Raw genomic sequence first — 27,271 nt, forward strand, 5'->3', positions numbered from 1 at the left:
TTTTGACGTTCCTCGCAGTCGTGGACATAAAATTCCGACGAAAACTATATCGAAAGAAAACTTCTGAAACCGGAAGTAACAAATGATCAGTCTGCAAGTGAGTTGCCATAAAGCTTATACAACAACAAAATTTATTACGAAATTCCAACATAAAAGTCATATTTCTCGAGTCTTCCCTGTAGATTTGTGCGTCCGGGTCGGATTCATTGACTGTAAAAATGCCTCGTAAAAAATATTTTCTAATCCGAAAATAATGGATTTTATAGACACGATTTGTTTGGAGCGAGTTAAAGGATACTATAAACATTTATTCAAAAATTGAAATCCGCATCCGTTCGTCCGACGAGCAAAATTTGTTCCGGCCGTTAGTCTTTATAAAACTGGCAGTTTTCAGGTAATATCAATAATTCGAGTGCGGTTCAGGAGCAGTGCATGACGCCCGGGCCTCAGTCTGCAAATCGATAGAAAGGACACGGATCTCTATGCCCTGCTACGTGCTAATTGGAAACACGAGGAACCGCAGAATAACTATTGTCTGGTGCCATTTTGTTGTTTAACGATCGCGCTAATTTCCAAAACTGCATTTAAATCAAACATTTATTTTTTGATAGAGCGTAATTGTATAAAAATAGGGCTTTAGGCGGTGAAATTATATCGAAGCATACTTTATTTGCGCCACTCAATGGAATTTTTAATTGCTTGTTTTCAGCAAAACGTACAATTGATACACATTTGTGTGCAAACGAACTTACCTGCTTTGTCGCAAATAAATAAAATAATGCGTATTGCTAGATTTTGTTTATTAATGTTTATTTATAAAATATACACAAGTTATCTACACTGTACAAGAAATTTATCGTACTAAGGAAAGTCGAAATTAAATAACATACAAAAGAATAAAAAATATAGCACCAGTCGAGACTACAAATATACACAGGATATTAAATTTACATATAAATACAAATACAACCCTCGTGACGGGTTAAAGAAGAGTAAACTAACAACAGTAGCAAAACCGAGACGTCATTACCTAAAGAAAAGAAACATGAAAAGTGCTTATTACTACTTTCATCACAGACCTGTCGCGGCGTATTCAACTGTCCCATTCGGCATCCACTACCGCTACATATTTTCCAGCAAAGCGATTTTTCCGTATCCGGAAACTATTGCACTTGGATTAGTCGCTTTACTAAATACATTTATAGAAAAAGAGAGAAATCATTCAAAAACCACGTATGATCTGGCCGAACGGACTAGTAAATGTATGACTCAAATAATTCACAACAATGTCAATAAATAAAAATTCAGCAGTCGTTGCTATCACCATGTACGATTCAGGAATATAAAAATCAGTCATGAGGTCACTAAGTTAAATCACTAGGTCAGTGGTTGGACCAAACCAACAAAACACAGAGCACTAACACAGTCTGGAAGGAATAACATCTACAAGCAGAGTTCACTCTACTCAATCCAAGCGATTCTTCAGCGGTTGGACTGCTGCTGCTACGCGAAACTTTGCTACGAGCTGCTCCTTCTATATGATTACCTTCCAATTCCATGACGGGCGTTCCTCCCGGCCAGCCTTCTGTGCTATACCTTTTGTAGCTGTTACATTGGTCTGCATTGTTACGGACGTATGCTATCGTAATATTCGGGTAATGGAATTCCTTATCTGTGCCCTGGAAGAAAATCGCAAAAATAGAACCCAAGCTAATTTTACTAAAACAAATCTTTTAAGAACGATGTTTTCATCAAATAATCCTACCAGGCTAAATAATTCTCGTGTTAGCTCAAATCCCACCAATTTCAAACAAATTTGATTCAGCTCTCCAGCATCAAATCCCCATTTAATTGTAATACACAAAATGAGACTAATTACATTATAACAAAAATTTTATATTGCGAAGTATCAAAATTAAACCGATTTTGTTATAATCAACTATCGAGTTCTTTTAAAGCACCAGAAAAGTTACGATCGACGTAACAATTTTTTTTTAATCTATGACTAAAGTCGAGGGAAGACACTCGCAACAAAATTTATTTAATTAAGTTATTTAAAAATATTTAGGTAAAATGCAATGCCCACGATAATAAAGAAAGAGATACATTAATTTTTGAGATAATTTATTTGGGCGTTAAAACAAACATAAATTAATAAAAAAATGTTGCACCTAATCTTAAATCCATCAAAAATATTTACAAATAACAAACAAAACCTTTCTGTGGATGTACCGTTCATAATTAGAGAAAAAGTCGTTCTGAAACTAATTACGAATCATTTTAATTTTCTTCCATGGTTTAATGATTTTTAATTTTACAATTGACTGCACTGTTACTGCACATAAGCGACGATAAAAAGTGTTAATCCATTGAGTTCGAAGTCGGTCGTTATTCGTCGCAAAATCTTGTCGCTTCCGTTTTATTAAAATTTAAGATATTATTCTAATGTATCAGTTATATAACGGCAGTCTACTGAAAGTATTTGATGATCAGGAACGTAACAATGCATCTGAACGTATCTGAATTCCCACGTCAAATTGCGATTTTTTATTGGCCATGCCTGTTTGAAAATAAATCGTAAAAATCATTGTATACAATAACTAGTTTTTTGCTTCACATAATATTTATTTATCTGTGAAGCAAATGATCTATAACGTTTAAATTGAGCTGCCAGTGTTAAAAATATTCGCGTTTAGGTATCATTCTGAACGCTTAAAAGAAAAATCGTTGAGCCTGTCATGGTCGAGATTATAGCATCGCAGCGTTCCAATGAAATTACAAGACATTTGCGCTCCTGTTGTTATAACAAAACGCCGTTGTGGAACTTGTTAAGGAAATATCCTTTCCACGCAATTTCGTGCTTAAATCATCACTTTTATGAATCATGTAAACGCTTCGTGAACTTTTTTACCGTCTCCGGCATAAATCGACATCGACAAAAAGGACTCGCAAATGTGATCTACTTAAATTTTAATTTTACCGGAATATACGTAGCTATCGATTTCGCTTTAGGTCATACAAAGAAAGTTGTAAAAACTCACCGGCAATATCGTCGATTGCGCAGTCCGGCACAATGGCTTGAAGGAACCTTTCATCGTTGCTTCTTGAAAATTGTGGAAATGATTGTCCCAGTCATAAGACACCAACCTGGATTCCAGAGTCATCCCGGCCAACTCTGGAGGGGCGGCTATCCTCACGGGGTTCGACCCCCTGTCAACAAAAAATAATTAAATGTACCCTAATAAACTTGGTTTAATTTATGGAGTGTTGCGACGAAATGGCACACACTTACGGGCTCAGTTCTTGTATTCCCAAAGAATGCAGGACTGTCGGCAGGCTCGGCAAACTGTGACATGCCGCTAAAGAGCGCTGTTTCGGGTAATAGAGCCCCATAACCAGGCAGGTTTCCTCGCGACTTGTGAGTCCTCCTAGGGTGATGGCCGTCCGGCCCGAGCTGTTGTAAGTACACTCGGCAATAAGATGGTCGCCGGGTAGTATTTTGACGGGAATTCCGAGCCTGCGATACTCCTGGTAATCAGCATCGAGATTGTCATCCGCCGCAATGGGAGGCTGCTCCACATTGCCTCTGATGTGCTTCAAAGCAACCTGTCGTCCAATTCGGTGTGTTTTCATAACAACAGCGAACATGTTTATGCCATTATGGGGGAAAGCTTGTTTGGTGCACTCCGACACGCAATGTCCTGAAGAGACAACTCTTTGTTGTCCTGGCGGTATTATATGTCTCCAGTTCGGATCCATCCCTATTGATATAACGCCAGCGTCGTGCCGGCGTAATTCGGGGGTATAATACAGCCTCAAGCCGGACCCGTCGAGAGACCCCAAACTGCCATCTGTGGGGCTGATGTAGTGCGTTTCCAGCAAGTAGTAGCGGGATGTGGCGGGTTCTAGGGGATAACCGGCTTCGGGTGGGAAACTAAAACCTTCAGAGCCTCGCGCCCAACTCGCAACGACCGTATTGCACGAAAGGGGCTGGGTGTGGGGCTCGTAGCACTGCCGGCCGGGGGTGTCGGCCAGCTGCGCGACCTGGGGGCTGTCCTGACACTCGTACAGCACGACGTGCTGCAATCCGGTCGGGCCTCTGATTCCCTGAAGTGGCTCGTACTGGAAAAACAGCATTTCTACTACAACTGCCCGGAGCACCCATCGAAATTTGGCAATGGGCGTGCACTCATAATATCTTTCCACGAAAATTTGCAAGTTACTCGTATAAATGCCTATTTGTTAAAGACTGTGATGTCGTTGCAATCTAAATTTGGCAATCTTGACTATCAAATTGAAATGGCAACGTTTTATACTCAATTGTCGTCTACTTCCGACGGGCGAGTGCGGGCAAAGCTCTCACATGAAACAGCTCCATATAACTAACTACCAGGAATCCCAATAATTCGATGTTGCCAATTGATTTTTTTTTATAGACGGTTGTTTCATTGACGTTGAAATTTTCTTTAAAATCACTTACAATCATCCAAAGGACGAATACGAGTAAACTGATTTTTTCACATGCTAACACAAAAAATTATTTGTGTAAATATATTTCGTTTCTTAATCTTGCGCCCTATGAAAAATTGTAATGTATAAACCAGAGGTTCATGTCTTTGTCACCTAACTTGACTTGACTTGGCCTGATCTGATTTTGCGAATGCTTATGAGTAATAAAAATCTAGCAAAATGAGCAAAATTTTCTCTAAAAACTTTTCCCAAATTTTGTAATTTCTCCCAATCAACAAGTATTGTCTAGAAAAGCCAAACTGAATCAAATAAAGCGATATAACTTACTTAATATTTGAATTTTATTTATTAAAGACAGTATCCTCTAAAAAATAATGTAATAGGTGAGTTAGAGAAACTATTGCGAAAAAATGCAACTTAAAAGTTGTTTTCTGATATTTTCAAATCAGCGATATCTGGCTCCAAATAAATATTCAAGAACTAGATTGTTCTACAGAAACTAAATCTTTTTTTGTATATGTAAGTGCGATTCTTATTAAGAAAAAAATAAATAAATAAAAATAATAACCAACAAAAGCGGACGTAGCGCTTAAAAATAAGAGGAGTTTTTATTAAACAATCCTGAGATTTCTGTCTTGTATTCAACAGAATACAAATAATTTTCTAAAAAAGCCACATTAAACGAAACAAACCAAAATATTTCATTTCAAAACATACTCGTATTTTGCATAAATTGATTTTTTTTAAGGAAATAGAGATTTTATTAAGTACTGGTAAGACATGTTTTTATTTAATTCAACAGAGAACGGCTACTTATTAAAAATGTTGGCTTAAACGAACACTATTGTTACTATTATTATTATTATTATTAATATTTAGATAAATTAGCATTTTTAAAATCGATTTTTAAAATCGATTATTTTAAAAGTAAGTCAAATCGAACAAAATGACAACACAAAAATGAAATAAAAACGACTAACTTTTAAAAAATACAGTAGAATTTGCAAGCACCACGATGATAAATACCAGAAAAAATTGTTGTTTGTTAATAACATCTGGGTTATTTTTCTATCTTCGAGTGCCAAAAATAGTCCAATATTTCAGTCAAATGGTAAATATTGTGGTGTAATAATTTTGGCAGAAACATCAAGCGATAAGAACATCTCCTGATTGCCTCTTCCATCCTCTTTGAGAAAGAATGGACGGAAGGAAAATATTTACGTAAATGTCTTGGATTGGGGTTGCTAGTTGCTTTAATGTCAGACTAAGGAGATCAATATTTGAATATTACCGAGCCCTTCATATCTTTTGAGCTCGCACCCCATTTACAATAAGTGAACAAACGCAAGCCAGTTGAACGCATCAAAGAAATATAATTTCACGTAATCTGAAATTTAAATAACAAAGAAGTGAAAAATTCGTATGAATTCGTATGTCGGCGACGCACCCCTGCGACGTACGCATAATATTATTTGCAAATCCGTGAAGCGAGTTCAAAACTAAGCAATTTGCATGTCATATCTTGGAGATTTGAACATGAGCGACACGTGAAAACGTCTCGGAGCTTTCTCTCTGTTGGGATTTACAAATAGGATAAAGGTGTCTTCATATGGATGGGATTGTTTCAATAACGGTCCGATACCGGGGACTTTTAAAGTTACATCCGAGGAAACTTTTATCTGAAGTCTTCAAATCGAAAAATTATGCCAACAACGTCAACTCGAATGGTAAAAACGAAATCGAGTTCAGTTGAAATTGCAGCTGTGGTTAACTCGGAAAGCGACCGCGGAAAACCGACGCTAAACTTCATCATAATCGGAACTCACCCGAATTAAGTGGTGCTTCTTGGTAATGACAGGAATTTTGAAAACTCGGCACCAGTACAAGTTTTCAGCAGGTGCTGGCGGTTCCACCGCCGGGTTCCGCAGTTCCCAAATTCTTGCCGTTTCTTCAGGCCCAGGAGCCTCCTGATCGGCCCTCTGAACCAAATAAAGCGACTGGGTTCCTCTGAATTCGACGTCATGTTGTGGCAATGAGTTTGGACCCACTGATCCCCCCACAGGCTCCTCCGAGTGGAAAGCCCACACTACCCTCATCGTATCGTTCTGAAAAAAAGTTTTGCCACATTATGACACCAAACAAAGGACCGGAGCATAAAAATTACAATTTAATTGGAGCTCCGACTAAAACATACGCTTCGAGTTAAACCCTCTCCAATCGAAAGATCAACCCTTGGGTTTACCCAATTACTTTGTTTGCCCGGTTCACAACGATCGGTTTCAGGCGAGAATTATGCCTTCGGTAGGTTTGAATGCTGTGTAAATATTTAAGGAATTTCTTACGGACATAGGAGGCGATTAGCGTTTCCGCTTTCAATGTAGGCTTATAGAAAACGACGGGAACTCATGGCAACTGCCTAATTCATAGAACCTTTAATTAATTAAAACGTTACTGCCGAGCTATAAATCTAGGAAACAACGTGATAATATCGGCAGACTATTCCACGAAAATGGAACTTTTCCTTTATTACCACAGTTTTCAAGTATTGATCTCAGATCTCAATAACAAATATTTGCTCCCTTTCAAAATACTGGTTTTCGATTTAATAATAATCGCACATTTCTGAACTCTGTTTCCAAATCTCACAAAGCAAATCCAACAGTTTGTGCTTGAGTTTTTAATAACATTCAAAGAAACACTTTGTAGGCAGGTACTTGTACGACGTATTACTTTTTTCCTTAAGAATTTTGTTATGAAAGCTGCGGACTCGTAGTTGTGCAAAAATGAGATGGTACAATAACTCTGTGCAATCTGTACTTTAGCGTCGGAAAATTAATCAAAAAATGAAGGTTGTATCTTTTCAATATTTTATTCCAAAGTTTAAATTGCTAACAGGTGGTGATATTTGAGGCAATGATTAATGAAATTCGGCGGTTTCTTGGACAAAGAATTGATGCCAAATTTTAACCTTTTATCTATTTTTTTTTCAATTGAGGAGACTGTATTCTGTGGCAGTTTTTAACTCAGATCATTATTTACTTAAACCGCTTTCGCCATTAATTTTATAGTGCGGCTTGAAAAAGCTTTATTGCAAATTACATCATCTATGAACACTAATAATTCAAAATTATTAGGTAGGTATTTATTAATTTATTACTTGGTGCCGTAAAAATTGCTCAAGATTAATGGAAGGAAGCAAACTTTCGGCTATTTGTCATTTTTGAGGCAGACTTCCGGTTACAAAGTTTTCACATCTAGAATTAAAACAACTTGGAAACACAATTCAGTTGTTTTAAAGTACATATCTTGTTTCGTGATAGTATTTACGTTTATGTTAATAGTTTGACGAACAATGTAACACGTCACGTTGTCGTTAAAGGTTTGGGTCATTGTTTAAATTTTGTCAGTTTTTGAATAAGGTGAGTTAGAGGAAAACTACCTTAAATTAATGTAAATGAAGCGGTGAAATCGCTGAATAAGTTTCCCTTTTGAAGCATGAAGGTTGAGACTCATCATACTTTATACTTTTTCCAATATATTTCCTTCTATATTAGCAAACTCCTACTCGAGCAACTCGCGTGTTCGTTCAATAAAACTCGTTAGCTCAGGCAAGCTCGACTCATGGATGTTTCTACCCCACCCTTTGGTTTCATTTTGTTCATATCTTGCTCGAGGTGTTAAGTACGTGCTGTACTTGTTAGAGAAACCGGAGAAAACTTTAATTCAATTTTACTGACTGATACGAGCAAAAAACTTAAACACAAGAAAGCGGAAATACATTCTTGGGTAAAAATAACTCGAGTGGCCATATGGGGAATAAATTCTACCGGTATTAAGAGCCGACTCACCGTGATGGGGATGTCATGATGGTCACAAGTATCAAGTTTCCTCCTGAATCGTAACACAGTATGTGTGTGGTTCTCATAACCCAACAGAAGTTGATAATCCTGGCTTGGATCCACTTCCGGTTCTCTATCCCGAGAACTTACAGGAGAATCCTTAACATGGCGATCCTGTAACAATAACAAGATTGTAAGGAAATTGATAACCGGAATCTAGAAAAATCCATGTTGCGAAAAGTTTGAAGAAAGCAAGGAAAACAAGCTTTCGTTCATTATACGCATTTTTTCCTTTTATTTCGGTGCTCAACGACCAAAACTGCAAATTGACTACAACGGCCTATTTTATGACGCGTGTCCGATAGTTCTTAGCCCCGCTTTGGCAACAACAATCCGACAAGGGATGTTAACATTCTGCGCTTCAAGCTATCGACTAAAAAGCAGCAAATTCATTTTTTAGAACTTGGAAAAAATAAAAAAAAACAGTTTTCCCTATTCTTTATTCCAGTGCGATTAAGCACTTCCTAATTACGTTTCAGCGGTTAGTTGATTTCATTTCAGATGAGAAAAGGCGTTGTTTATGAGAGTCTAGGGTAATAAAGGCCGACAGCTTAAATACGTGTTACTGTGAAGTGTGCCAACTGCGGCTAGCAAAAAAGCCTAATCATTCTGCACCATATGGAGAACGCTACAAAGTGTGTTAATTAATTCTCACGAGCAAAGATGAACTTCTCAGGAACTACTCAAGTTCGACCACTGAGATTAAAAACGCATTATTCTCTGACACGACGATGAACAAATATAATGCTTTCTTGGCCTGATGTCTACATTTTTGCTTTTATAATCTCTCAATTATTAGTAGGAGCAACAACGTCGTTACAGTTATTTTTGAAAATTCATTATTTTTTTGAGTTTTAACTTTTTCAGAATTGCAAAAATTCTTAAACGTGTACAGGTTTGCACTAATCACATTCAGCTCCACACCTGTCCTTTTAGCCTGCGAGAATCGGGAACTTGGAAACCACATTATGTGGTTATTTATGAAAAAATAAGAAACGGTAATGAAAATCTGATTAATGGCCATGATAAATATCTCAAAACAGAAAAAGTTGAGTGGCCATAAAAGATAGCGTAGCCAGTGCCTTCTTAAAAGTTTTTATCCAGAAAATGACTTGTATTATCCAAACCTGTTTTATTATGAGCAAATTTATTGGTCTATTACAATTGTTTATGTGCGCGTGTTCTCCGATAATGACGTCTCGTAAAACAAATAATTAAAGCAGAGGCATTAGAACCAACAACCACCGACCGTTCAATTTTCTTACCTGTTTGTGGAGTTTTTGCAGGAAAATGTGGATGTTGGCTCTGGTGAAGTGTGATAACTTCTTATACACATATAATCGAACATTCACCCATTAGACCTCCCACAGGAGACTCCTTTGAAACAATGCTTTCAAGCGTACAATGATTTCACAGAAATCGCTTTTGTACCTGTTTTTAACAAATCTATTTCCTCCTGACTACACATCAGTTATCTATTTAAACACCCAATGAATCTACATTTTCTGTGACGAGACTACACAAATAAAATTACTCCAACCGATTGAAGCCTCAAGAATATGTGACAAGTCCGTTAGCTTCGATACGATTATTCTGATTTGATGCAGTACGAATGGCCTGAAACCACGTTCCATCATTCTCGATTCCGGAGCTCGTCGATAAAAGGGCAGTGATGGAACAAGGAAGGACAGTCGTCTCGCTTGCGCGCCCCAAGAACCGATTAATTACTAAATCGCAAAGTCTTGTAAGATTTGTACGAGACAAAACAAATTAATTGTGTAAAAATATGGCAACTGCGGACAGCTGCGCCCGCCTCGGCGGTAAAACTGTGCTTTTTCCCGTATGCTAACGATTTTATCTAGGATCTATTCCACTGCAATAAACCATTAAGATTCAAATTATTGCCAGGAATGGTCAATTATTTTTAAGACGCATGCGTATCTATGCAAGATCACTTAATGTGTGCGGTCCGTAGCCATCCTGCCACTCCTTAATTTACGGCCTCTCTGGCACCGGCTTTTGTCCACAGAAAGTTGCAGAGAAATAATTGACACTGGAGTTTACGGCCACCTAGCCTGTTCGACTCAAATGAGTTGATTAGGACGACTTGTCTCGATTACCACCGGGCTAGAAAACTCTTGTCAGAATTTTAGAACTGTTATCGAAGTCGGAACATCTCTGTGGGAAGATACGAGCACCCAACTTTTTTGGATGAAATTACACACGCCTGAATAATTAACACTTCAACGAAATTGACGACAGCGCAGGTCGCCATTACTTTTTTATTTTCGTCAAACGCAAGATTAAGACTTGACGGAAGATTGAGACTGCTGTGTTACATTTGCCATTATCTAGGAATGCATAATAAGCCAGCTAAGCTGAGAGAGTATTATTGGTACCTTCACGGCTTTTGTCTTATCTCGCGGATAACCGACTGCCTAAATCGCTTAATTACAGCTTTTGAATGGGTAATATATTCCATTCTAATGACAACTTATTTATCACGCTCAAGTCACTTCCAAACACGTATACTCCAGCTTCAGCTTCGAGAATTGTCGAGTCTAACCTTTTTTATTCTTCACACTTGTAACGAAGAGTCCAGTGGGTCGTTAATCGTGCTTTTCATTTTCTGTGACCAAAAAATTAAAAAATTCCATACTTTTATTTTTTGGCTCCGTTGCAAGTTTGAAATAATTTGATTTATTAATAACCGAGACATTAGCTGGAACATCCGGTGTTTTTACGAAACATATTTTCGTATGTGTGGACCTAATTGTGAGAGGCGTTTAAACGATTTATTAAATAGACACAGAATGACTATCTTTTCTGTTAAAACTTAATGCGGGTAGTTATTCAAATGATCCGAAAAAACGTACATTAGTAGAAATAAAATGCACATTTACTCACATGCATCATCATGCATATCAATTATCAAGACACAACTGGAGGTTCAGGTTTCGAGTAATGCAGGTGTATGATGTTAATGCAATACGTTGTTGTTGTTAAAAGTTTTGAAATCAAAACTGGGCTATTAGTGAGTCGCAATTTTGCCGCTAAAAACTAAACCATAATATTTCGTGCGTAATGCTTGAAAATTTCCTGTTTAGTTGAACGAATTAACAGTAAACTGTAAAAGAAGTTAAAATTAATGATGTACATGAGTCCTGGTCGTCGGTTTGATTAATTGCTGCTTGAGGCCAATGCCACAAGGTTATTATTATGGAGTTATGTAGGTGAGCGTGCAATCGTTCGTTGCATTCTCATTTTCTGATTAAGTTAATGTTATTCAACAATAAACTGGCTCGATTGCGCATCTTTAACAGTTCCCGTCATAAAAAAGTCAATTAAACGTTGGAAGAATAAGTCATCAAGCCGAAAATTGTTAATGAGTTCGTTCTGAGTGTTTGTCACTGTTCGAAAGCCCCAAATTTGAATAAAGAAACCATTGGCACCTCGTGCAGTTAAAACAAGTGAAACTGTAAGTGGAAAGATATGAGGCGTCGATAACGGTATAATTTATATCATTTCCTAAGCTACCTGTTATTCTGCGACTGGTAAACATCTAATAGGCATTTATAAGGAATTTAATTAAGGTTTTTTCACTGGAAAAAATAATCAATTAGATAAACCTGTTTGGTTGCAACCTGCCTTAACTACACGTCGAGTTTTGTTAAAAATTGTGGTCGGTGGCAAAGATTCCCATCGTCAGATAACGTGTAAATTATTATCATTTGCCTCCAAAGGCGATGTAATTATTTAAATTATAACCACCGATAAAATGTTATAATTTAACCGAGTGACAAAACGAATTCAGTGTTGAAATTTCATTTAAATAAGTGCGGGCATCTAGCTTCATAAATTCTAATCAAGCCGGAAAATTCTATTACTATAATTATTTCATAGACAGTCAGAACTACTCTTCACAGCCAGAGAAACCAAACTCTTTCGTGTTTTGGCAATTTTGGGATAATACCGCACTTTCCTGCTCCTATAATTAGAGAAACTCCTAAACTGTTAATTTAAAAGTGTAAAATATGTGGGTACGTTTTGCATACTAATTAGTCTCCCTATTAATTAAATTTCTCGACAAAAAATTGATCGCGACTAAAATATTCATCTGAAATGGCTTGATTCGTTAAAAGAGCCTCATTGGTCCACTCACATTAATATTAAAAAAAACTAAAAAAATTTAATATACGATGCCAAACAGGAACCACATGTTACACATTGCTACTGTTCCACCGAACCCACAAAAACCCTACTCTATCGCATATTAAAAATATTTCGAGCCAAATTTATGCAAACGTCTTGAATTCTTCATTTTATGGAAACAAATACTAATGTCTGCCCACAAGCCTGATATCGATTGATATCAATTTAAATACTTGGAATTCCCGCACCGTTTAGTAAAGTTTGGTACTAATTATCCAAACATTTTGTTGCTATTCGAATTAAAGAAAGACATATGTCAGGAATTGTGGAAGAAACGCACAAAATTTCCGAATAGGACGAGCAGCTGCCCTTGTTATGTTTATTCTTTATTGTCTAATTAAGGAAAGGCAATGGGCAGAAGTTATGTAATAGACACTTAACATTAATCTTCATGTTAACATCCTCAATTATCCGAGATCGTTATTCCAAAAATTTTTATACGTCTTGTATCTGAATCCCTGATCTGAAGCAAGGCTGTAAAAACTTGTACGTGAAAATTATCATACGATATAACCGGAAAATTGATTTCGATTTTTCATTACACAAAGCCGGTATCGTGGTGCAAAAGAGGCGTTGACTGGAATCATTCATTCCCGAAGATCCTTATAAATTATCGATCGTGCTTCGCTCCAGTTCCGTGTGCCGTATTTGATATCTATCAAAGCAAACAACAAGCGCTGTAAGGAAAAATTAAAGCGAGCGCCGTCTGAAAAAATCAACCCAACTCGTGGAAATTTCCTCTGAAATATTTGTGGGGGTGGAACAGCGACGCCGTTGGTGGTTATGCGTCGAAGGAAGTCATCGGCAACCCCAAGAGATAAGCTCCATACGCGGCGTGATGAATCACTCGTTAGGAACAAGTCGATGCTCAGCACAACGCAGTTGGATGAAACTCCAACATCGTTAAACTGTTCTAGATGAAGTGGTGTTTTTGTTGGGAAACTATTAGTGGAGAAATTTATTAATAATTTAATGGATGCTCTTTGAGATAATCACGCGGATCATGCCATGTCCTCAAAAACTCCAATTAAGCTTTTTAAACCATCCACATTTTTGCTAAAACCATGACCGAAAAGGAAACCCTGTTCCAACGAGTTTTATTTCTCAATTAGACACACCTAATAACCGAAGGAAAAAAATGTTTCCCAAAATTTATCAGGATTAGTGTCACGCCTAATGAATAAATGTGAATTTTTTCAATTTGGAAACGTCAAACACAAATAAATCGAACTGGTAGTGGGTATAGCAATATCCAGTATTAATTCAAGATAATATTCCCGTAAGAGAAACTAGTAGCGCTCTTGAATTATTCATATGCGCATTATTCCAAGATAAATTTTTAAACCGTAATGCCCTTGTTCGAACGGGCAAATGGTGGACTATTTATTACCACCAAGATGGTTGCTTAAGCAAGTGGAAACTTAATTTTTAATTTTGGTTTCTGGCTTAACAGCAAGGGTTTGAAAAAATACAGATTAATAATAATTCCGCCACATTCCGCCATATCCGCTAAATTTATAACGTAGTCAAAACAGTAGAAATAACAGTCGAGCTTAATTAAAATACGTAATAAAGGTGATATATTTAAATAACTCTGAAATTCAGGTAGATTAAGGCCCTGTTTCCGAGACTGCGCATAAAATGAGCCGAATCTGGGTGCTCATTAAAAAGGGATTTTCTCACTTGACGTGGAAGTGTAATTCTCTGCACGTTCGACTGGAACAACATAACTTTGTTGACCCCAGATATAAATTAGTGGCTTACTTTTACAACTTGCCAAATGAAGATTATTTGTCAAATAAAATCATGCATTTTACATCTTGATTACAGTAAATAAGTGCATACAATTAGGAAATTGTACGCCTCAACTTTATGAGAAATGCTTACAAAAGGACATAAAGATGTTTATCCACTGCAACAAATTTGTAGAGATAACTTTTCTTAATTAATGAGAATAATTTTTATATACAAAACGCAGTTCGTCCTTTGCGCGGGTTTGCAGAAAAACAGATAAGCCGTGTCTGTTTTCGACTTGAAAAAATATGCAAGCTGCATAAATAATGTCGAAATTCGGGAGAAATATGAGAGGTATTAACTCGATCAATATTCCCTTTTAGTAAGGAAAACGCGTTGTTTGTTGTTATTGTTTGGTAAATTCCCTACCTTGCCACATTTGTTTTCGTTCGAAATATTTAATCTTCAATCGGAACGAACTACAAATTTGGGCAATTTTTGCAAATGTGAAGTTTTGTGCGATTTATCTTTGTGTTTGTTTCTTTAATTGTAAGAATTTGTTAAGATGGAGTTGAGTCGAGCGTGGAATGTGTATTTCGGTGGAGCAGAACACGAAGTTGTGTGCGAGTCTCGGTCACAAAGTGGCAGCGACAAGATTCCGATCTAAATGTTCCACATTATCATACAGCTGCTATAAAATACAGACTCTGTAAGATGTGATTCACACAATGGACCCCAGAGGCGTCGGTCCTTCATCATAAACCCTTCTATTGGTTAATTAGGCAACTTTTCGATACTTGTTAGCCAGTAGACGCAAGTTTGGTTCGTAAAAAAGTACTAAACTCTATCTTGATCTATGGGAAAAAGATACGACTGAGAGCGCGGCTGATATCAATCAATTACCCTGACGTTAATAACTGAATTATAATTTAAAAGCAGCCATCTTTGTATGGCAAGATGGCGAAGCCACGCGAATTGTCTATTAGCCCCAGCTGTCTCGGCATTTTCAAATCATATTTTTCGTGGATAAATAGCGTGATATCTGTCTAGAACGATTGACAATAATTGTTTTAGCGTGCTCTAGAGTCGGCCTTTGATCCACCCTATGCTTGTTTCGCATCTTAATTTAATGAGATGCAAATGAAAAAAACAATTTCCTTTGTAGGCGCCCAAACTAAATATTTCAAACAGTGTGATCTATTTAAAACGCCCATTTCTTCAATGGAATTTTATTGACCAAGTGCTGATGGTATCAACCGCCCACGATTGTTATAAAGCAGCTGGTTAGAAAGCCCAGGGCTACTTTACATGAAAGTATTATGTGAACTTCTTCGGCGTGAAGATTGGAACCGTTGACGGAGTTCTCGGCTTGTTCCTCAATCGGCCGAGATGAATGTTGCGCCTGTGTTACGCAGCAAACCCTATTATATTATTACTGGATGGTCATTTATAACCGGTGATACACGCAGCGATAGTTTAAACAAAGGTGCATTTGCAATGGAATGGAAATATTAGCATACAGTTTTAGATGACAGTCGGATGATATAGCGAAGTGAAACTCGTTATGTTAATATGCGGCTGTTGCTGCGTTCAGACCAGGTATACGGTTATGACCGCCGGTCCTGGGAGGCACTGTTTACGGTTATTTATGCGATATTCGGATAGAGATTATCTGCTATTACCATCTCTCTGGACATATACCGGATAAAAAGGACATACACCCACGGAAGATTAAAGAAAAATATGCGAAGGAAAAACTTGTTTCAAGATGCTGGAGAACATTGCTCACCTCGCAACACTCGCTCTTGCTGCACTTATGCTGCACACAAGATGGACTTCGTGCAAACTCAACTGCAATTTTGCGCACCGACATACAAAAATCATTTGTTGTTGCTCACGAAATCGCCGAACCTAAAGCTACGATTGCTTTGCTTCTGTGAAAATTTTGCTCATGAATTAAATATTCACAACCGCACATTTTTAACAATACCATTTGGTACTGTTGACTGATTAATAAGCTGATACCAAATAACAGAAAATAAAAATGCTTTTACGATAAATGTTTTTTTTGTCCGGACGAAAGCGCTTTCAATAAATTCTTCACTTCCAGAAATCAGGCCCTTAAAAAACTGTAGTAATTTGATTAATAAAATTAATTCAACCCAAAAATTATTATTAAAAGTTTAATTAAAAAAACATTTTAAATGCAACAATCTAATTATACTATAACTATAAGCTGCTAAGGGCCGGTATACAGAAATTGATTGCAATCAAACGCCAGATTAACTCATCAAACGACCAAAACTGAAACAATCCGATGCTCAGATTCGCAAACTAATCGCAAATTAACTTTTAACAACGAATTAACTTTAATTCAACCTTCCGTAAACTGACCCTAAGCATAAAAAACTCACTGGATCTATGAGTACAAGATTGTATACAATATATTCTAAAACAGAAACTTTCCTCGCACAAGATTGAAACAAAAGTAATTTTAACTTTTTAATTGGAAGCATAAGGTAGGTAAGTGGAGTCGAATTCACTTTTTTCAACTTAAAGCACCTCTCTGAGGACTTTCATGTCCTCTTTTTTCAATTTAAATATAGATCGTTTAGAACATATGCACAAAAAACACGTTTCTTTAACTCATTTGACATTTTCTGTTTTGGAGATGTGATTACAAAATCATACATTCTACGATAAACAAATCAGGTTTTGTGCATTTTAAATAATTGGTACATATTTGTGTATTAAAATAGTTCAACATTTTACGATAAAATATTGATAATGAACGGTACTTTGTTCGGTTCGTTGCATTTGATTTGTTTGTTAAATCTAGTGCAACGCGTAAAATCACCAACACGTGGAAAGGAACAAAAATGTAGGCAAAAACCAAAAATATTGAAATTAAATATAACCGGACGTCTTGACTCACTTCTCCTTTAGAGTTTTAATTTAAATCCGACGGCAAGAGATTATGGACATGTGGTGTCACACTGAACTTGTAAACTTTTTGTATATTTTTACATAAAACATCGAACAAGTTTACACTTGAGAATGAGAGCTCATCCAGTAGTCAGTTATTTACATTCGGGACGTGTTTATTTCAACATTACAACACAATTGTTTGTTATTATTTATATCTGAAACCCATTAAGTTAGCACTTACACTTCATTATGCCGATATCCACTCTAGCCTAAGTGGGTGCATGTGTGGGTGCATACGATACACGGCTACAAAGAGCAGATAACGCTGGCGTCGCAAATGTTTTTATTCAAAACTTAATAGAAATAAGGCCGTTTGAAAAGAATGAAAATCCTGCTAACCTGGAAGTAGACTTGTCCTTTGTCCACCCATCCGACGACCATGTCAGCCCCTGTCATGCGTCCATCCTTTGAAAAGCCAAACCCAACATATCCCAGAGTCCTCACTTGCAATTCAAACGTGATGTCTTGAGGTCCCGGCCCTAACGACCAAAGAAGTCGATAGTCCGGGCTGAGCATTGCAGAGTGTGACCATCTAGCCGCTTTTCCGTATTGCACAACACACAAAACACTTAGCACTTGAACTAATTTAGGGACCATTGTTAGCAGTTGCACGGAGGCTTCATCTGCAACAAAGATATTCAGGAATTAAAAATAATTTTAAACACGGTTCAGCAACTATGTAGTTTCCAGATTGCGACTTCAGAGTTTTCAGGAATAAATCAAGGCATATCGCAAATTATATTACTATTCTGACTGGTAAATTGTACCACAAATCACAATTTATCGCATTTATTTTCTCTCTTCTTGCTAACAGCAACCGCAAAGCTCTAAATAATCCAGATTCCTTTATTCCTCTTCTTTAAATCAGTAAATTGTGTAATAAAATACCGGCGCAATTTCCATTTCACTGCCGTGTCTCATGAACGTCATTTGTTATAAAGTAATTTGTGAAAAAATCGGCTTCTACTAATTTTACACAAAGTATCACACCATAAAATGATTTTAATGAAGCCTATGAAACCACTTTTCTTACAACCGAGTTGTTTTCACTTTATTAAAAGAAAATAATTTCTTCCGACGAAGCATGAAACTAATCGTCAAGAGGTACACCATATAAGTACCTACGTAATCACAAAAAGAACAATGCACGAATTCAATTGTTCGTCACAACAAAAGCGGAGAAAAGGGTGCTTGCTTTTAATATTATTGAGAAGACCGTCATTATTAAACGGTTTTGCTAACGTTACAGTGACTGTGAAATAGCACCTTTCAGACTTATCCATTATGTTGATAGAATTATTTACCGCTTCACGACGAATTAATAAGAGTGGAGATTTTTTTCTAAAGCATTGAATTTTTCCGGCATACTATTGATTAGTTCCATGTTATTGGGTAGTCGTAACTCAACGTAATAGGTAGGCGGTGACGACTAAGAAGATTTTTGGCCTGATGTGACCACGATTACTTTGCAAAAATAGACTAGTTAACAACAGCGGACCCATTTTTATTAAATTAAGCCTAGTCCTGTTTACGAAGCGACAGCAGTGTCCTACTTATGATTTAAAAAAGCAAACAGTTGTATTTTTTTCCTAAATCTTATTATAGTGTGATGTGCGACGATCATAGAGATAATAAAGATATTTTATCAACAGAGAAATATTACCTAAGTCAATTGAATCCGAAAATGTTATAAAACAATGCCGAACTGCATATCAGAAGAGCAATTTCAAATGAAACCTGAAGTATACATCAATACCTACAATTTCCTAAGAGTTTAGAACACTTATTGTTCACTCTGTAGAACTTTTGGAATGTAATTTTTGGCATGTTTTCTATTCACGAAATTTCTGTCTAAAAAAACTAAACGTTTAAGAATAATAGCGTTTCCAGCTACAAAATTTACTAAACGTTAGGGCATAGTGTTTATTAAAAAAGCTGAGTTTTTAGTTCAACAACGTAATTATGAGTTCAAAAAAGGCAAAAATAAAAACAGTTTCGACCTAGTTCGGCTGTTTCGAAAGTTTTTACGAAATTTCCAGAAATAATTACTTGCCTTATTAGACCTGCTAAAACAATGTTCTTTTGGACTTTACTTACTAATTTTTCGGGCCAATTTATAAAAAAACAAGTTTTGAATTCAATAACTGACTTAAATCTTCCAAAAAGATAAAAATTAAACATGTTTTTATGTAATTTAAAGATTTTTTGACTAATTTTTGAAGGAACCTCTTTTTGTCGGGTTGCTAGATGCAAAACGTGCCAAAAAGCTAAAAAATTAAGATTTTTCAATCCTGTTTACAACTTTTTATTTAGCTCAAAAACATGGATACACATTTACAAAAGTCAAAATGAAAAAATACATTTTTTTATCTAATTATTCAGAATCAGTCCGCTAAAACGACATTTTTGCGTTATATTTTATCTCAAAAAACTAATACCTATTCACACAGAAATCATTAATTTTCTCTCTATGCATGTAATTTTTGTAAGATTTTTACTACCTTTCCTTGTTAAAAAATGTTCTTCTTCTTTGATTCTACTTTTTACTGAAAGATTATTCCATCAAAGTTAGAAAAATAAATTTGTTAAACAATGTTATCAAGACATAAAAATAAACTATAAATATTTGGTTTTTCATAAAGTGATAATAATTTCCAGTGATGATCCACTTGAAAATCGTGGAATATTGATAACAGCGATGCTTGTTTGCGTTAGATAAATTTTAGAGAAACAGTCAATATTTATAATCAATGATTAGAAAGTAAAACTTGTCGAGCGGAATGTTTATTAATGCTTTTGCTTCTAGTTTACTTATAAATTAATGTAAAATACATGTATTGAACGTTTTGAGTTGAGAAACCTTACAAAGGTAAGTGCTCAGTATAATTAAATTTAAAGAATACATACACGATTATCCATCTATTTATAAAGCACCGAACTAAAATGGGTTATTAAATACTCTAGTAGCTAAATCCGCTTTAGCTAATCATTTTTGCTCTTCACAATTACACAGTTTATTAATTAAATGCACATAAGTGTCTGACTGTTCGAAATTAGAGAACAGTTCAACGAGCTGGAGATATGTGGGGTCTCGTACTGCCGCTGTCACCAGCCTTTATTAACAATAGTCACTTGAAGCTGGCAGCGTCTGAGACATTACAGAAAGAGGATTATTTCGAGTTTAGACACAGTTATGTTCTACACTCCTCCACTCCTTATCCACTCGACACCAGCCGACGCACCGTTTGTGCAACACCAAATTAAATTTATTATTAAGCAAGCCTATTATGCACGAGTTTACTTCATAATACAGTTAACTCCAGGAACGAATTCCTCAGCAAACAGGAGCTGCGTATTTGAAACAATCACTGGAAAAACTGAAGCATGGTTTCAGAAAGAAAAATCGCGCTTGAGACGTGAATAGTTTTAACCAAACCGCGTTTGTAGGTGAACACGCAATATTGCACTTAATTACACACCATGTCGTGTATATGCAGTCTTCTTATTTCCTTCTAATTGCATGTCGATTCGAAAGATATTCAATGAAACCGCTCGGAGGTGAATGGCAATTGTGCGTTTTCATCTAAATAAAACGACAATAAATTGCACTATTTAATTATATCTGCGATAAACTTTAGACACGAACTTAATCTAAATATACAGCGCGGTGCCCAGAAAAAGCCATTCTTGGCGTGGGCAATAATCAAAATAATAACTTTGCTGTAATCAGCAAGATTTTTCCAAATGAGCGTGTTAATGATTTTAATGCTGTTTAATTACCATGTTGTAAAAGTGGGACCCCGGCTGTTGCACTCACGCCTACGCCATTTTTGAGGCTGTAATGACCGCCAGTTAATTTTTTAATGAAAAATATTCGAATGTTTAAGTTTCATTATGCCTTTTAATAAGTTTACGTTCAAGATTAACGACTTTTCGCCCAAAGCGATTTAAACGAGAGCCGAATCAGTTATTTTCACGAGTCGAAAAAACATTACCGAAGTTTTGAGCAACGCTGCGTTTCGATTTTAGTATTTGATGGGTCTAGGATACATTAGTGGATCCAGGTGGGGCTTTATATTTGACACGGGTTTAAGTAATAGCCTTAATGTGAGTAGTGACTAAGCCAGCCTCTCGGCGTATCATTTTGATGGCTCAGCAATAGGTTGATGAAAGCAGTTGATGGTTCTTTAGAATTTGCTCGGTAAAAAGAAAGTGTAAAAATCAATTGATATAAACCCGCCGTTAATGCTTGCAGCTGATGAACGATTCGAATATTGCGTCTGACGTTTCTCACGATTGATGGACGTTCGGTTTTAATATAATGTGGAGAGTTTGCAATTATTGAAAGAAGTTCAATTGTCAATCAACTATTAAGTCGCATTGTTAATAGTGCACGATGTTTGGAACCGCTCCGTTTAATAGATAACCGATCGCCTCAATTGGATCAATTAAGGCCTATCAACCTCAGACAGCACTGATAGGCAACTCACCAACTCGAAAAAAGAAAATCATTAATTATTATTTACTGTAAGTCCCATTTTGCTTCTAATTACTCCAGAGTTCAACAACTCATGTAATCAGATACATACACATATGACTTTAACGATGACCTCGGAATCATAAAGTACAGTTAAAAACGAGATTGAAACGTAGCATTCCTGATGCTGTTGAATGTTGATGCAATTATCGAGTTAACAGCTGACACAATCACGTTTAATTGAAATTCATTAACGATTCTATAAAGTTGTTAATTTGGTTATTGTACGGATAACAATGCGGTGCCACAGTACCCAAGATTTTATATTAATGAGCATAATGAGCATCGATCCGAGTAAAAATCTCACTTCATTCCACCCCTAAAGAACACCAAAAATTTACCAAACGAATCAAGCCACTCGTAATTTTTTAGATAAGGGTGAAAATAGGGGAAACCTGTCAGTTTCTATCTGAAAGCTCTATCAGCGAAAAGCTAAGCCAACACTCAAATTACTCATTGTTTTATAGATTTTGTACAAAAACCTGAAGAAAACGGGTTGTTGCCAATCATGTTGTGTCTGACAGCTTGTTTAGTCTTCATTATCTAAAAAATTAAATTAAAAATTGCGCCGTCAACGCAATGGAACGAAAAAAATTGATTGAGATGTAAATAGGTTTTTTTCTGCAATTCTTTAAAAACAATTTCAGTTTCCACGATATTGGGAATTGTTCGATCACTAAAACGTTTGTTGTTGATGAACGAATTAAATATTTATAAATTTCATTCTCCATTTTTCATTATGTCCGCTGAAAAAGTCGTTTCCTCCGTCAAAACGTAGGTTTAAATAAAATATCCAAGTTGCAGGCAGTGTCGCGCTTCATTTGTAAAGAAAAAAGATCGATAAAAAAGATTTGCTTTTAGCGGAGAAGTTGTAATTAAAATCAAACTGTAAAATTCCAACGTCTCTGTTCTATCTCAATGCCGATTTAGTTTTTAGGATTTTAATTAAGCCATCACATTGGCTTCTGTAACGGAGTTTCCAGATTTTTGTATCTTGATGGTTTCGCTACTGGAATTGAAAAAATCAAGTTTCAGGTTTCCTTGTAGCTACACATATGTGGAATACAATTCCTGACATTAATTACGTGTAGCGAAACAAAAGTTCAAAACCTTGGAAGTGAAAAACGTTCCTTTCAATATGAATAACAGCCGTGAAATGAGTAAGTTTTTTATATTGCTCTGGAGACCATTACGTCCCAGCGTTCTGGGATGCCAACAATAATGGGCAGGATGCTTTTCAGTGTTGGACAGCACTTTGGTTCGAACGCCCGTTTGATAGATTAATTTTTAAGTCGCAGGAAAACCTGAGATTCTATTGTTGTTGCAGGGAAGAGATAAGTAATTTTTTAATTAAAGCCAACAGCAAACCAGACGCTTCGTGGCTCATATTAAATATTAAAAAATTGCCAGTTAAGGACGGAGTGGTCGAGTGGAAATAGAACCGATTCGATTATGAAACAGGTTCCTGCGTTCTGTTGCGGACGAATGCCATTGAAATATCGTCAATTTCTTCGAGTGACTTTTAGTTTGGAGGCAATCCCACCGATTTAACTTTGCGTTAAAGTATCCCCCGACTAATTCAGCTCCGGCTGACTTATTGGATTGGAATCGCCGTACTTTTGAAATAACGGCGGATTCGAGCGTGTCGTTTTGTCTCAAACCATTGCCTCTAAATTGCCCAGATACCAGTAAAGTTATAACGCGGTGGTATAACAAGGGATACACTTCATAAAGTGCATTATCTGGGAGGTTTGCGCCAACTTTTCACGGCGTTCATTCCATCTCTTTCGGGGCTTGATGAGCCATAATACATCCTTTCATCATCGACAAATGGGAGATTACAAAGCACCAAAAACCCATAAAATAATGAGTAACAGTCTGAATAGAATTTTCTTCCAGACACTTCTGTTTTGTAGCACTGCACTTGACTCAGCCATAAATATTAAGGCACACGGACTCGGTGGACCCGGCTTTCGCCAGAATACTGCCAATTTAAATTGTAATTCTCATTTTCTCTTCATTTGGGGAAAATATATGCGCCGGGGTGTCTCACAAATTAAAAATATTAGCGATGACTGCTAAAAAAGTACGTGTATTCGCTGAAAAATTATCCTTCCAACTTTTAACTTTTGCTCATTTATTTTTCAATAACACAGTTTATCTCACTGAAAAATTCGCCCAAAAAATGTGAGCAGGTATACCTTTTCAACTAGTGGATGCTAAAACATTTTCTTTATTCGGTATTTACTCCACTCAAGAAAAGCCCTATTATTTGAAGTATCTACACAAACAAGATCGTCTTATTTTAATAACTTTCTCATAAACATTTTTAATAATGGGATTTTTGATAGCAAGGTATTTGAGAGAAATAGGATAGACAAAAATAATTTTATTTTATTTTTGTCTTGCTATTCAAAACAGAACAAGAAAAACCCATCACGGGAATTTTTCGTGACTTGATGCGTCTGTTACTTCTAGTCGCTTTAAATGTGTTGAAGCTGATATTAAAAGCAATTTTTTGACGTTTTATTCTTTTCAATCATTAAAAAAGCGCACGTATCTGCAAAATAATATTAATAATTATATCACAGTTACAAAGCTGCACAAAGGAATATTGAATTTATATTTTATATAAATATATTTCATTCAATATTTATCCATAATAGTTTTAATAAAATAACAAGACTGATTTGTATTTAATTAAATATCAAATATGAAACTATACTTACAATCTCAATTAAAAGCGTAATATGTTTTTGTACATACATTTATTCCATAAATGGGATTTCTGAATGCATGCACCTAATATCACTGGAGAAATAAGCATCGTATGTGTGTACCTATTTATAAGCGAAACTTGAGAGCTTGAGCTCTCATGTATCCAAGATTTTACGTTGGTTTCCTATTTTACAAGAATTGTGTGTCAATAAACACGATTTCAAGATATACGTCTAAAAAGTTTCGTGACAATTTGTGTTTTCTATTTAAAATCAGTTTTGCTAACTGGAACTAGTGACGTCCTTGTGACGTCCTAGCACTGATCCTTTGAAGACTTAAATTAAATGTAGTTTGTACTCTAATCTTTATTATTGTTTTTATAAAAATTAAGTAGTTATAGATGCGCTCGTGTAGTAAACTTGCGTTCAAGCTCATTACCATTGCTGTAGTCTGTCGTTACTCATTTTACTTTATTGGCGAATATTATAAATACTGTTATCCTTATTACTGTAGAAAAATGCTCCTAGAACAACATTTTTCAATTACAATTGATTGCGAAGGTAAAATACAGCGGCGGTTATTTTTAACTAAGCTAAAGGATAACATAGTCCTGTTACAATTAAATTCTATATTTGCAATGAATAGAGTGACGCCTTACATAAAAACCACGAGAGATAATCCAAATATTGCCTGAAAAGTCACAAAGAATGTTTCCGGAACACAAAGCGGTCACGATTTCCATACAACGGTGAAAAACACAAACAAACTCCGGGCAAAGCTCCCGAAACCCGAGGAACTTTCCAACTCAAACACGAATCATTGATTATTCACTTATCACGTAGCTTCATTAGCCGTCCGACGCATTTTTACTTTGATAGTGTTAGGAATATGCACCCGGAATTGACGGAATAGCGAAGCGAGCGACTCATACTCCCTCTATCACGGTTTATTTCAGACTGCTGAAACGTTTCTCTGCCTAGTTCTGGTTCTGGTATAGCGGATGCGTTCGCTTTCCCCACCACATCAACATGTCCTTTACCTGAACAGTTCCGAACTTGAATCTTATTGGTGGAGCGCCCGGTAATTATTCTTGAAGACCGGAAACTACCAAAACTGTCAAAGGGCGTCACAATTCTATGATCATTGCTCTCAGAAGCGTCGATCAAGTGACAAACTACCACCACCAGGTGCAAAGCTCAAGAATAAGGCGAACTTGACTCTTTCTTGCCGAAATTCAGAACAAGAAACGGTCCACATCCACACATAAAAAAGCTCTTCTAATGTATTTAAAATGGTGTTTGTCTGCGGGAGAGAATATTCAAAATTTTGGATTATTTGGAAATGGCAAAAGTCTAAGTGAAAAGTCTAATCATTTCTAATCGAGCTTTCAACGCATTGCATTACTTATCGATTGTCTGTGCACTAAAAGCTCCAGAACTACCGAACCTATCGGAAAGATATTCCGTAGGAACACTTAAATTTTTCTTTACCAATTTTTTTTTGGTTGATAGGTTTAAGAAAAGAGCTATTCTTATAAATTTTTTGCTTTGAACTTGCTTAAAAATCCAACCTTCTTGCAGTCTAATAAACCACTTGTCACTGATCCTCATATTTAAATTTACAACCTCAAAGAGCCGGAATATTATAAATAAAAATTTGTGGTCAGTTACTGTTTAGTAACCATTCTGATGAGTTGCAGGCCAACTTTTATGACGGCAATTTGGTGGCTTTTGTGAAAAACCCTATATTAGTGGCAGTGGTAGCTTTCACCGACTTCTGTTTGAAGAAGTCACTGTTCTTAGAATATTCTATTCATTTTCGTCGACTATCGTAAATCAGGCAAGCAAAATAGGTCAGGTATTGTTAATGGTCGGAAAACCAGTTACCCACATTTTAGATGGTCTTCCTCATTTTTTTAAGTATTAAATCGGGTGAAAATATTGATTTTAAATATTTTATGCGCATACGTGTACTTTTATTTGAGAAGGGCGCTATCATAACAAACCCATCTACGTTCTAAAGTGAATACCTTTTGGGGATAATGTCCATTAAGTATTGACACTATTTTACCTACGATATATTTATCTACAGGTCCTTATCTTCGTCCTCTTCCAACGTCGGTGTTTTTGTAGAAACTCGTCTGTTACGCCTTAAAAGCTTCGGTATATGAAACGGATTGACTGGAAATATTTGATATTCAAGAGGTGCATTTAAATTATAAAATATTTTCTTATCACGGAACAATTATCTATATTTAAATAGCTGTCTGACACTGATATGCATCCGTTAATTATTGAAGTAAAGGCATTTCCGAAGAATTAATTTGTCTATTAATAAAAGAAGTTGCGCCCTGTTTGAGAGCAACACAGCAAACACAACCGATCTGAAACAACCCCAATTGCAGCATATTTTACAATTCATCGATTGATTCCCCTACATAAACACAGCCGAAATTAATTAAAACTGCAATAAAACTTCGTAATGAGATAGCACTGCATCCCGACGAAAATAAATCCGTCAGAACACAAAGAGACATCGTAAGAAGGACCCTTTTTAAATTAATAAATCGCATGCAGGACCCGAGGCGGCAATAACCCCGAATTTTATGTATTTGCGAACTAAGTCACATGATATATTGGATGCAATTACGAGTTCTAGTGTCCCATAAATCCTATAAAATCACCGCTAAAAAACTTAGTCATTATCGGGAGAG

At 36.2% G+C, this 27,271-nt stretch overlaps 1 protein-coding gene across 2 annotated transcripts; it reads right to left on the reverse strand.

The window, feature by feature from the left end:
- Positions 1-783: 783 nt before the first annotated feature.
- olf413 lies at positions 784-25,534 on the reverse strand. Of its 2 annotated transcripts, XR_010334193.1 has the most exons (8): positions 25,217-25,534; positions 17,643-17,926; positions 8,319-8,483; positions 6,297-6,575; positions 3,293-4,122; positions 3,042-3,210; positions 1,080-1,679; positions 784-1,030 (listed from the first exon to the last, which is right to left on the reverse strand). XR_010334193.1 is itself a non-coding variant. In XM_008195520.3 (7 exons), the coding sequence occupies exons 2-7, from the start codon at positions 17,898-17,900 to the stop codon at positions 1,383-1,385; spliced, it is 1,998 nt and encodes a 665-aa protein (XP_008193742.1). In that variant the 5' UTR covers positions 17,901-17,926; positions 25,217-25,534; the 3' UTR covers positions 784-1,382. The 2 variants fall into 2 exon arrangements, 1 of the variants encoding a protein (XP_008193742.1); XM_008195520.3 differs by having other exon boundaries at positions 784-1,679.
- Positions 25,535-27,271: the final 1,737 nt, after the last annotated feature.

Source organism: Tribolium castaneum, chromosome 5 (assembly GCF_031307605.1).
Source record: "Tribolium castaneum strain GA2 chromosome 5, icTriCast1.1, whole genome shotgun sequence".
NCBI lineage: Eukaryota > Metazoa > Arthropoda > Insecta > Coleoptera > Tenebrionidae > Tribolium > Tribolium castaneum.

Bases quoted from the DNA above. Each gene is read 5' to 3' on its own strand.
- olf413 (XM_008195520.3), bottom strand. From the start codon at position 17,900: ATGGTCCCTAAATTAGTTCAAGTGCTAAGTGTTTTGTGTGTTGTGCAA. The intron at 8,484-17,642 runs GTTAGCAGGATT...TTATTGTTACAG, and splicing joins AAGGACAAGTCTACTTCCAG to GATCGCCATGTTAAGGATTC. The intron at 3,211-3,292 runs GTAAGTGTGTGC...TTTTGTTGACAG, and splicing joins GGAATACAAGAACTGAGCCC to GGGGTCGAACCCCGTGAGGA.